The 13,364-nt window shown below is 28.9% G+C and overlaps 2 protein-coding genes across 2 annotated transcripts in view; one reads left to right on the top strand and one right to left on the bottom strand.

The window, feature by feature from the left end:
• The first annotated feature begins 1,384 nt into the window (after positions 1 to 1,384).
• LOC111641304 (mitochondrial import inner membrane translocase subunit Tim8-like) lies at positions 1,385 to 7,398 on the top strand. The gene is made up of 3 exons (XM_023387456.1): positions 1,385 to 1,491; positions 2,371 to 2,558; positions 6,381 to 7,398. Exons 2-3 carry the CDS (start codon positions 2,460 to 2,462, stop codon positions 6,552 to 6,554), a joined length of 273 nt encoding a protein of 90 aa, XP_023243224.1. The 5' UTR covers positions 1,385 to 1,491; positions 2,371 to 2,459; the 3' UTR covers positions 6,555 to 7,398.
• Positions 7,399 to 11,772: 4,374 nt separating this feature from the next.
• Positions 11,773 to 13,364, bottom strand: part of LOC111641299 (serine/threonine-protein kinase Sgk2-like) — a gene marked incomplete at its 5' end in the record, with an annotated part of 34,249 nt that continues 32,657 nt past the window's right edge. Inside the window, 3 exons of the mRNA XM_023387452.1 lie at positions 11,773 to 12,113; positions 12,185 to 12,242; positions 12,315 to 12,452. Coding sequence (XP_023243220.1) covers positions 12,013 to 12,113; positions 12,185 to 12,242; positions 12,315 to 12,452 — 297 coding nt within the window. The remainder of the gene's footprint in view (positions 12,114 to 12,184; positions 12,243 to 12,314; positions 12,453 to 13,364) is intronic.

The following is a 13,364-nucleotide window of genomic DNA, read 5'->3' as shown; positions in this document are numbered from 1 at the left end:
TCAAATCATTAACATGCGTTATAATTTCAAAAGTTTAATATAGTAATAGGACAGTTAAATTTTATATTAATTCAATTATAAATAAAAGACTTAAAAATTTTTAAAAAGATTTAAAAATGGTTTAAAAATTAAAATATACAGGTTAGAGAATGTTCATTTTAACATTTATCTAAACAGAAAAGATCTTTCCATCAAAGCACGAGTTTATGTATAAGGTATTATTTCTACTGCGATGATTACAGTAAAATTAATAAATAAATTCGTTCAAAAAGAAAATCTTATTACACCAAGCGACCAATCTAACGCATTTTAAAAATTCTTTAAATTATGTACAGTAGAGAAAAAAATTTCTAAAATGTGTTAGATCGGTCACTCGGTGTCATAAACCCTTAAGTAAGAAAACATTGGTAATTATATAAATCAAATACTATGATATAACAAATATAGCCTACTATTGTCATGTTTATCGCGATACTCGGATGATACGAAATGGAGCAATTTCATTGGTCAAGTAGACACTAAGTAGACATTATTCATTTCCAAATATCAAATGGTGATCTTTCAACGAATCAAATTTCTCGAAAAATGGGCCAAATATTTAAACTCGGCACCCTGGAAAATCACTTATTATTATACCAATCATATTTTGTGCAAGGCTGGTAACCTCGTATTATGTAATTTTCTTATTCGAAGGCCACCGTACTGATGGGTTCTACAGGAAGAAGGGCTGCAACAGTCTATCGGACCTTTTCTTCCTTCTTTTGTTACAGATGGAGATTGAAAGTTAAGTATAGACGTATAAGTTCCCTCTGGTGTCCGTCTATCTGTGTGTCCTTTCTTAATTTGGAGAAAGAACTTAGATACGTAGATGAAAGTCGAATAGTTTAATAATAATTAATCTTTGTACATTAAACTCACCCTATTATACCTACATAAATTAGTGCATGCAATACTCCAACTACTAACAATGAAAGCCAGTAACGATTTATGATTGTTATATTAAGTTAATAATAGTAGCTTAGAATATTAATGAAACTATGTCAAGAATTAAATATTCCGATTAAATTGAACTCAATATTCCACAGGAAAATCCAAGCAAAGCAAAATATACAAGCTAGTTATCTTCATACCGGGCCCTCCAGGAACCCTGGCCCCTGACTAGGGTCAGTCACTACCATGTGGGGGTCATGTACTCAAATATTAATAACAAAATACTTTAAAGAAATGAATTAAAGTAAATATATAAATATTAATTAATTGGTAATGTTTATAGTTTTCGTTCGTAAAATAAAAATACGGATCGGAATGGTCATAATTACAAATTATTATATTGGTAAAATAATATATTTATATATTAAAATCATTAGTTTTAACAATAACGTAGAACTTGCACGAGACTCGGGGATAGTGGTCTTCTTCATCCACAAATCGAACTTCCGGCTATTGGAAATATAATGCTGTAAAATCATATGAATAGTGGACTGATGAAGAGTGAGTGTTATTTTTTGGGACACCCAGTATAATAATTATATTTAAAATGGAAATTCTCGAATTAGAAAATAACCGAAGACAAGATATTATATTAAAAAAGCTAGACTGAAACATATGGAGTCATTATAGCAGCTAAATCACTAATAGATTTTAAAGACACATGACACGCAGGCACAGTACATCAGTAGCGCATTATCCTACGGGAAAAAAGGGCAATTGCCCGAGGTTCCCACCAACAGGGACCTCTAAACCAATCTTCTATAAGCAGATATTTCCTCCAAAACATTACCCAAAGAAAAATGCCTGAAGTCAACACTGTACACGAAACCCCTAACTTAAATTTTCCTTGGCACCACGAAGCTATAACGCTCCACCGATATACCGTAATGTTGTCAATGCCTAGCTTTAACCAGTCTGATAATTAGCACGTGGTATTAGCCAGTCCGATGATTAGAAATTCTGTTAATGAGATTTTCCAAGATGGACAATTAGAAGGTTGCGGCCGAAGTTTTCATCTCTAAAACGTGAACGTCGAACTTCGAACGTCGAGCGCCGCTGTCTTGTAAGCGCCGCTCGGAGTTCGACGTTCACGAAAACTTCGGCCGCAACTTCGCTATTATCTATTGTGACTTCTACACAATGCCGGGCTACAATTTTTATTCTATCTAATTTAAAATATATGCTCTCCGCCACAAATTACTACTGGCGTATGATATTCAAATATTTTTCCCCCCAAGGAATTCTTTATCCACATTTTCTTAGGATTCACGCACGTTGCTAATTTATTAAAATTGAATAAGCGAAATTTATTTTATTCGGCGAAATGTAAAAATTTTTAATTTAAAATAAATTAATATTTTGATTTATTAATACTTTAAGATGCTACATTTTATTTAACGGAATTTGGCACGGCCGGCATTTGGCAGAAACATTCGAGCGAATGTTATCACGTGGAAAGATAGAAGAAAATGAATTTCGATTCTTCAAATTTACCGTCTTCGTCCACCGACAAGGAATTACAGGAGTTTCTGCTTATCACAGAACAGAAAGTTCAATTTCAAGCTCAAGTGCGTGTTATATTAAATCTTTACGTGTTAACAATTAATAATTACATTAAATGGCGGTGGAAAAGTAGCGAGTTTTGATGTTCTACTAAAGAATTTTGAATTATTATTCATATATATCGATATTAAATATGTTTTGTTAAGATGATATGTCTTTCAAAGTGTATTGCTGTCCTTACTGTTGATATTTTTTAAATTAATAATCTTTTAAAATTAGAAATGGGTAGAAATTACTTGGTTATGATCTAAAAGTAATCTTTACAAAGCATGGTAATTGTTCATAATTGTCTTTTAATGTAAACATTATTTTGAGAAGAGGATACTACTAAGTCTTGACATATAATGGAAGAGATTACCAATATTAAGTAGAACTTGGCATTGCTAGTGCATGCTAGTAAACAATGCATGTATGTGTATTGTCTACACATGCAACAGTTTCCTAATAAAGATATTGTTTGATACTATTCTGTCAATTTGGTGTGTCTTTTTTGTTAGTAAGTAAATATAAATTGCTCTACAGACTAGCAATAAGCAAGTTCTCAAAGAAATTGTTTTAAAAATTTTTTAGAGAGAGACTAATCATAACCTAATTAATATGGAATGAGATCATAAATAATTTTGCAATATTTGATAAATAGCTTATTTTATGTGTCTATGGTAAATAATAACAGTAAAAAATATTTGTAAAAATAATTTTTATAATTTATATCTGCAGTTCTGTCATATGATGCATTGTGCATATGTAAAATTATGTTAATTTGTTACAAAAATAATGATTAGATCAGGGGGTATCCAACCTTTTTGTTTCTCTGGGTTGCATTGGAAGAAGTCATGGAGTTTTGGGCCACAGATATATACTTGTGGCCTAATATACAAGTATATTTAAGGATTTACATGTCTAGATTATAGTAATAGGTATTAAAACTTTATCATGAAAAAAGATATTTTAAAAAATTACTTCTACAGACACTTTCAATTTTTACTTAGGAATAGATAAATTCATTTATTATAAAAGAGACAAGCGAAAATTTATTTTAAAAACACAAATATTTGTTTTATTTGGGTCTCTAATTAATAAAAAGTGACGAAACACCATTTTAAAGTGCATTTTTATTCAACTAATATATTTATAAATAATATGTAGCCCAAAAAGTAGCCAAAGTGCCAAATGATATTTTTTACTTCAAACTAAAAAAAAGTAGCCACATTTGGCACAATGTAGACTAATCTTGCAATGCTGGAAGAAATACTAAATAAAGCTAGAGTTGTGACTCAAAGGATTATAGACGTAAATGTGGGGAAAGGAGAGAAAGGACAAAAGATAAAGAAGTGAGAAAAGTTGGAAAATTAAGGGTCACTATTTGCATAACAGAAGATTTATTTAACCTTACTACTATTTAAATTTTGTCCTTTCCTTTCCCAAATTTGGGTCTATAATCCTTTGAGTCACAACTCCAGCTTTATTTAGTAATCCTTCCTCATTCACACATATCCAAGTATTTGAAAATATTTCCTTTCCACTCAAAAATAAAATATGAATAAAGGTTTATGGCTTTGTGAAACTTCTTTTTTGAGTTTATGCTGTTGAAATAAATAAATAAATTAATTTAAACATTTGTCGGTTTTGTTTGCATGTTTATTGGGCCGCATGTTGGACACCCCTGATTTAGATAATGAAATAATGAAAATTAGATAAAAATGATTTTTTTTTATCTTATTAATTTTTTATAAATAGATATTATAATTTGATATGCCATTGACCTTATTTAAAATTGGTATTCTGTTATGTAAACATTTTTATTATTTCTGGCTTAAGTTAAACTACAGTGGAACCCTGGTTAACGAACTTAATCCGTTCTGCAACTCTATTCGTTAACTGAATTATTTGTTAACCGAAGCAATTTTTTCCGTAGAAATTAATGCAAATGCAAGTAATTCGTTCTAGTCTCCGAAATTTTTGTGATTTTATTTGTAATATACAGTAATTTTCTTTGATGAAAACGTAGTATCTATCATTACAGCAACAAACATGTAAACTTTGTTTAATAAAATAGCACTGCACATACCTTCGTTTGTTGTAGTTGGTGGCAGAAAAATGGAGATATACAAACCTTAATGCTTAGAAGGGGAATCCCCTCCAAAAAATTAACGGGTAGCACTTCATCGGAAGATTCTTCAAGTTGAAGTCTCTTTCGGTAAAAAAAAAAAAAAAGAGACCATTTACCAGTGGCTAAGTGGTCTTTGTACCTTGAACACGGGGAGTTTGTTCATGGGTTCGCACCTTGCTCAGACGGGCTGGCCATGTGGAGTTTTCTGGGTTTTCTCCATGTCTGTAATGCCTAAATAGGGGCCAGTTTCCCTTAAAAATACATCCCAGAAGGCATTCCCCCTAGGCAGATCGCCCAAGTCAACACTTGGGTGATCTGCCTAGGGGGATCTGTTTGTTAAGTTATTGTGTTGCCATAATTTAACAAACAAACAAACTCTTTCCGTAAGGAACAAGAAACTGATCCAAAGCTGATTGTCTTACTCTTTTAATCAAAATTTTTCTCAAATGCGATAGCGCATTGTCGTTTATATTGCGTTGTTGTTTTCTATTGCCACTGTGACTTTTTTTTTTCTTGGATGCCATATTGATTAATTAAATATATAAATCACAAAACTGAAAAAAGAAGTATAGCACAAACACTCGGAAAAGCAATGCTTAACTCGTGCATGCCTAACACCAACTAAAATTTGACACAAAATACCATTACGTTCATTATCCGAATTTTGTTCGTTATTCGAGACAAAATTTTTGCAAAATAAAAGTTCGTTAACTGGGGTTCCACTGTATTTATAGAATTTTATGCACTGCATGTTTTATCTTCCAATTTTTCTGTTAAAAAATTAAAAAGAACTACAAAGAACTATATTTCAGATTTACTGTAATATATTTAATAATTAGAAATTAAATTGTAATTTATAATTTTAATATGTAGTAGTAGTGGTAGTAGTAGTAGTAGTAGTAGTAGTAGTAGTAGTAATTAATTGACAATTAATTTGAAAATCTAACTGATGTCTGTTGGGATAAATGTATCGACAAACCTGGATCAAAACTCGATGGACGAATGGAAGCGTGTCTGACAAATTGTGTGGAATATTTCATTTAAAATATAAATTATATTTTTCTGAAAACTTAAAAACCTGTACAACCTATATAGAAGCAAGCAATTTAAGGCAAAAAAATAAGATATTTGTGAACTACATACTTGGAACTTATCTGTTCAGGTCATATCATTATATCAGTTTTTATATTCTGTTTTGTAGAATTAATTGGAATAACTTTAGAAATAATAAAATGATTTTAAGAAATTTTTTGTAAATTACATAATTATCTTTATATGTAATTTTTAATCAATTTGGAAATAAATATTATCTTAATATTCTACAGGTACATAATCTAACTGATGTCTGTTGGGATAAATGTATCGACAAACCTGGATCAAAACTCGATGGACGAATGGAAGCGTGTCTGACAAATTGTGTGGAATATTTCATTTAAAATATAAATTATATTTTTCTGAAAACTTAAAAACCTGTACAACCTATATAGAAGCAAGCAATTTAAGGCAAAAAAATAAGATATTTGTGAACTACATACTTGGAACTTATCTGTTCAGGTCATATCATTATATCAGTTTTTATATTCTGTTTTGTAGAATTAATTGGAATAACTTTAGAAATAATAAAATGATTTTAAGAAATTTTTTGTAAATTACATAATTATCTTTATATGTAATTTTTAATCAATTTGGAAATAAATATTATCTTAATATTCTACAGGTACATAATCTAACTGATGTCTGTTGGGATAAATGTATCGACAAACCTGGATCAAAACTCGATGGACGAACGGAAGCGTGTCTGACAAATTGTGTGGAACGTTTCATCGACACGTCCATGATCATCACAAAACGCTTTGCTCATTTATTGCAAAGATCTATAGAGCATTCGTGACAAAAGTTTTATTTAGTGAACTAATGTAAAATATTTTAGCAAAATGTTTAATTCTGAAATCTATATTTTGAATGTAAAATTATACATTTATTACAATATATGTTTTAATAATTATTTCTTTAGAATAAAGTAACTCTTGAAAATTATATCTTAGCTACTAATTTTAATTTTATTAAAATTATAGTATTAATGTATATTCAAATAGTTGATTGTTATAGAAATAAGATTATGATGCATTTAAATGAACAAGACAGTATTATTAAAATTAATAGTTTATGCTTTGTAGAATTTTATGAAACAATTATGATTTTAAATAATTTACTCAATAACAAAGTATATTTGTAATGTTAAATTCTTATTTAATAAATATATATATAAAGATAAGATTATAAATAAATCAAAAATTGTAAAAATGCTTATGTTTTTGTCATGCTGTTGTAAGAGATTACTCAAAAAGTTAATTCTTGAAATTTATGCCAATATGATGTGACCAGAATTTGACCTTAAGAAAAGGTAATTTAGCTCTGGTGAATATTTGTACTTAAGTCCAATGATATAGTTAAAGGCCATATTTTTTCAAATCAAATCAAGTTTCTTATTTATATCAATAATTCAAGTGTACGAAAGAATTTTTACAATAAATCTTTTAATAATGAAGATCATTAGCTTTTGATTTCATTTTAAAATAAAAGTCCCCTTTTCAGTTTTATACAGTATTTGTATGATTAATTTATATAAAAGCATGTGCATATTATTTTAGTTTGTCCACTTATAAAGAGTAATTAGATAAAAAAGAAGGAAAAGACTACTGTATAGTTCTGCTGCATTTTGTAACATTTTTGAATGATCAATAAATAAATAAAAAAATTTTTTCTTTTATTACTATTTAACGAAAATTTAGCATTGAATTGTCATTCATCATTTTAAGAGTTAATACTGAAAAAATTGAAGTGAAAATAAATCTGTTATTTTGAAATTGAAACATAGAAAATTGTTCATGGCACAGGTATGATCATTATACCATGAGACATGACACAATGATCAAATATTAGTTTGTACCATGGCACAAACTAAAATTTAGCTTTAGATAAAACTATCAGTTTTATCCATTTTGTAAAAAACAGCAAATTAATCTTAATAATAATATATTATTAAGACACTTGTTAATTCCAATCTTTGAAATAAATTACCATATTTGCCAATAGCTGAAATTAAAGTTTGCTATATTTTACATCTCCAGAGGAAATGACATACAATAAATAACTACAGAAAATATAAAAATATTCAGGAAGTAACTTATATTTTACAATAGAATAAATTTCAACTGAATAAACTTTCAATTTATTTTCTTTATTTAAATAATTTATGTAATTTATTTAGCAAAGTGAAAGAATGGATACAATAATTAATTTTTAGTACAAGTTGTTATTGTATTCAAGTAATTATCTGGAACAAAAGTAGTCAGATTTATTCAATTTCTTTACTACTATGACAGATTACAATTAAGTCAATAAAAAAAAATTTATCAATGTATCAACTTTATAAATTCACTCAATTTGTGATTTATCAAAACAAAGAACCAGCATATTATGGCTGTACATTGGACCAGTTTTATCACTTACAAGAAAAGTTGAGCTGTAAAAATGTCAATAGCATGCTTGATAGATGAGAAACTTCCTTTTAGTCAGTGCTGTCCATGATAAATATGAAATCAAAATGTGCATCCATATTTTTCAGTTTCTTAAAAAAAAAAAAAGGAACTAGATTGGATTTTAACATTTCGCTGACAACAGTAAGTTAGTTAAAACACCATGAAATGGCCATCTGACTGACCATTTGATACATTATAACATCATCATTATCCAAATTAAAGTATAATTCAATCAAAAAATATTACATCTGAAAAAACTTGATTACTAATATATTTTTGAACAGTCATCATTCTTGTTGTTATCAATATATAGGATGGTTATAATTAAACTAACCTATTCATAACCCTCTAGAGCAGGGCTACCCAATTCATTTTGGAGGTGGGCTATAATTTCAATTACATGTCAGCCGGCAGGCCATCTAGTGAATCATACTTGCTTACACTCATGATTCTTCTATAAATGGATAGGTATTTGAATCAAAGTTTTAAGTTGCACATGTTTTAATAATACCTAATAAAAAATACATCAATGAGACCTATGAAGGGGCTTATTAGCTAATAATTTTTCAATATTTGGTGACAAATCTGATGTCGATAATAATATCAAATTTGAAATATGAGACGCAGTTCTTTAACTGCGGTATTTATTTTTTACATAGTGTAGAGTAGAAAAAACCTTTTCGCAAATATATGTTAAGCCAAATCTGCTTAAAACCTGCAAAACAAGATCACACATTGCAGGGAAGTCTTCCCTTGGTACTAATTTCCAAAATTTTATTAAATTTTCTGAAGACTTCTGCTGTGGTTGTGATGAAACAGTTTCAGTAAATATCTGTTTCAAGGAAGTGTGGTTTTGATTTTCTGTAATTTCCAACTGGGTATTAGTTGGATATTCCATTATTACATTAAAAGTGATTGAGAATGGGTTCATAAAAAGCAAAATACTTTTTTGGTCTGATACGCTGGCTTTCAATTCAGGCAGAGTCCTAATCCTGCCTCCATAAATATGATTTTTAGGAATTCCCACAACCAGAAACAGAGATTGAAGTCTGGTGAACGAGGAGGCCAGGTATCCTGAAAAGCTCTGGATATTTCATGATTCTTGCCAAAGTTAGCCTGAAGCAGTTCCTTGACATGTCATCCAATGTGGGGATGCTGCTCAATCTTTCATGAAGACAGTTGTCTGTAAACATTGCCTGCAAGTCATTCCTGTCTTACAGGAACGACTTGCTGTTGAAGGAGTTCACAGTAATGTGCACTTGTGACAGCATCATTTAGGGCCTTCAGAAGAGAGATTTTTCAAAGAACAATGGCTTTGAATGCAGTCCTTTATAGTAGGTCTGCCTTCTTTCCGAGGTTTTCGTGAAAAGCGTCATCTGGCGGTAATTTTTTTTCATTGCAGAAATCTTTTCCCCATGGTCTATATAACATATGTACCAAGTTTCTTCAAAATTCAATAAGCAGAATCGGTTCTAGAGGTTTGAATAGGGCCAGTTTAATTATAACCACCCTATACATAATCACAAATTCTGTACATAAACATTATTGGCAAAAAAAAAACTTTTTCTAATCTTTAGAGATTTACAACTATAACATACTATTTAACACATAAATTAATAAAATTATGAAGTGTTACAAAGGTCATTCAAGCTTAAACGAAGCTTTTATTTCTACAGACCAAAAGGAATATCCAAAACATGTATAAACTATGTCAATTTTTCAAAATACTCTCCATCTATATGTAGACACTGTTCCCAGCAGCAGGGTAGGTCCCTGATACCTCTCTTGTAGAAAGAAGTGGGCTGACGTCATAGCCAGCACAGGACAACTTGCTGCAGTTCATCGTCTGTCTGGAATTTCATTCCTCCCAGATGCTCTTTATGGGGCCCAAACATACGATAATTGCTGGAAGCTAATCACCTGCAATACAAAACCGATTCAGAAGTTTCTCATGTTTCCTTGCATACCCATTTCTGATCACATGTCAGCTGTTGGAAACCCATGTGGAACAGTAAGTGCTCGCAGATGATTTTCTCAACACTACCGATACTGATGGAGACTTCTGCAATGTATCTCACAGTTACTCGCCGGTTCTCCAGGATAACTTGCTCAACTCATGCGATATTCACTGGCATTACTGCAGTCAGATGAATGTGTTCATGTGCTTCATTTGTCACCAGCTCTTGTCCTTTACCAAATTGTCGACACTGTTTGTACACTCTTGCCCGTGATGGCATTTGTTCTCCATCCTGTGCACTCAACCTTCTCAAAATTTCAGCAAGTTTAACCTTTTCCTTCACGAGAAATTTGATTATGCATCCTGTTCCATCATTTCAAACACATTACCTTCTGCCATGATCATCAAAACTGCTATGCATGTGCAAAATATGTCATGCTTGCTACCGAAATCTTGGGATGGATAATGCTATTCCCTCTCTGGGTTTTATCATGCTACAGTTACTCTTCAAAATTATATGCCCAAAAGTCTCGTTTAACCTTGAACGACCCTTGTATAATGCTTATTAATTCAAAATTTTTAATTCTGACTTTTAAATAATTCAAATATTTGATTATGGTTATACATAAATTGATAAATGAGAAACTTGTCCAAGAAGACAATGATATGTACAATGTGCAATATTATGATTGTTTCTAAATTGCATTTCAACAATATATTTTATATACAGTATTTTTATTTTATTTATTTATTTTCAACATTTTGTTGATTATCAGATTAAGTAACAAAAACTTATTTTCATTAATTAATTTATATTTAGCTAAATCTGCAGAATTTTGATTTAATCAGAAACATCATCACCAGTTTTTGTACCACTCATTTCTCAAACTTAATGTCATTAAGTGAAATACAAGATAATATTAATTTGGACTAATGCAGAAATATATGGTTGGAATAATTAATTGATGATATAATTACATTATTTAAGAATACTTTTTAAAAATCTAATTAATCTTGAGAATTTATATAAAATTTTTCTAAATGTGATTAATCAAATTTTGCTGGAGTTAATTTTAATATTGGAATTCTTTTTTTGATAAAATGCAAAAGCATTTTTTAAATGTTAATTTAAGATTCTAATATCAATCATATTTTCTTTATGAATTTCTCATATTCAAATTCACGCTCAGCTACATAATGACAAAATTTAATTTTAAAAAATCATTCTAATAGTTACATATTATATAAATAAAATTTATATAATAATAATATTTTAAATTGCAAGTTTTTTGATAAATTTTTCTGCAAATGAACATTTTTCTGCAAATGAATGAAAAATACTAGAGAAATTATAATATTTCAACAATACTAAATAAGTTATAGAAGTTGGAATTTAAATGTTTTTCAAAGCCCAATATTTTTAAAATAGCTTTTCAGTTTGATTAAGTGTTGTTCTTTTTATCAAAATTTGTTGAAAGTATGAAATTGATAACTGAGACAGATAATTATATAACTTATCAGTTTTTAATTAGTACTAAATAAAATATACATTTTTTTTATTCCTTCTTAATTTTACATTGTTTTTACCAATGATAACATAGCATAAAATTTTGTTGAAATGTTATATAAATTATCATTTGCAATGTAACATAAACTGATAATTATAACAAACTGATTTCAAATATACATCTCTATGTGAATTTACAATAACTATTGTTAAATTTTAAAAAGTAACATATTTCAATTATGCTATACTCTATTCAGAAATAATTCACGTTAGTTTATTTTAAACAGGTAACAAAAATCATACAATGAAAATATAGCACTCAATCAAATATAAATATAATATTTCATGAAAACATGTCTAGTGGTGGGGCATAAGAAAAACCGACAAATGCATTATCGGCATCTTGTACGCTTGCACTCATTCCCTGGCTTTTTCCAACCGATTCTGTTTAAAAATAACAAAAATGCTTAATAATAATTAATAAAAGACAATTATATAATTTTTAAATTTCTTACGTGGTACGGGTTCTCTCGTAAATTCTGGATCAATATTCTTGACGTCAAAACAATCTCGCTAAAATAAATAAAATTTATAAGAAAATTGGTCCAATAAAAATTTATAGATTTTATTTTTATTTATTCATACCACGTTTGGATTAAATGGCGGAGGAATAGCTTTGGCTTCCAATTCAACCCAATTAATTGGTCTAAAAAACTCGTGAACCTTAATTTCTTCAATGTCTTCTCTTGATCCCAGTCTTTTGCTTTTATCTTTTTGAAGTAACTGTTATTATATAGTAAAATTATATTTATTAGCAAATATAATAACATTTAAAAATACATCAATATGCAATAAAACTATAACTGTATTTGAATATCTGTATTATAGGTGAACATTTTGAGGAATATAAACTAATACATGCAGTGCATTTTAATAAATAATTGTTAATAAAATTTTTATATTCATTGTGGAGGAATTTTTACATTCTTTATTAGGCAATATTTTATGAGGGGTAAATTACAATATTTTATTAAGTCAAATACAAATACCTAAACTGTCTCTTTTTGAAGTGTTTTACCAACTTGGCATTTTCCAAGGTTTGTTCCCATTAATATAGTTACTTGATACTTATACTGCACTTATATATGAAATTTCTGGAATAATTTGAGAGAAGCTTATTAAGTAAAAAAAATTAATTGTTATCATATAACAATTAAGATAATATTTGAATGCTATGAAAAAACATGAAATATGAATTTAAGTACATTTAATTCCTTTCAAAGAAGTTTCAAGATAAATTTCTTAACTACAAACTGGATTGACTGAAATCATTTGTGGCATTATTGTTAGTCAAAAAATTTTAAAAGTTTAGAAGGGAATTTTTCATGCAAATATTTTATAGAATTCTTTCTTTTATATAAAATTATTTTTATCTTAATTTTTTAATATCAGATATTCAATATCACATCAGATTTATGTCAAAGAGGAGCATTGTCCCTCATATGCTTTATACACTGAATTTAGAAAAAATGTGTTATTGAGGCAACCACAAATGATATGGATAAAACCATTCTTTTGGAAACTCACCTACGACAAATCTAATTAGCAAAGAAAACATCAAATTTAGTTTAGAAATGTAAATTAAATAGCACCCAAAGCAATTAAAATGAAACTGAATATCTCGAAGACCAAAAA

Source organism: Centruroides sculpturatus, unplaced genomic scaffold (genome assembly GCF_000671375.1).
Source record: "Centruroides sculpturatus isolate CEXI.00-Female unplaced genomic scaffold, Cexi_2.0 scaffold1595, whole genome shotgun sequence".
Lineage (NCBI taxonomy): Eukaryota > Metazoa > Arthropoda > Arachnida > Scorpiones > Buthidae > Centruroides > Centruroides sculpturatus.
This window is presented reverse-complemented; position numbering and strand designations above follow the sequence as displayed.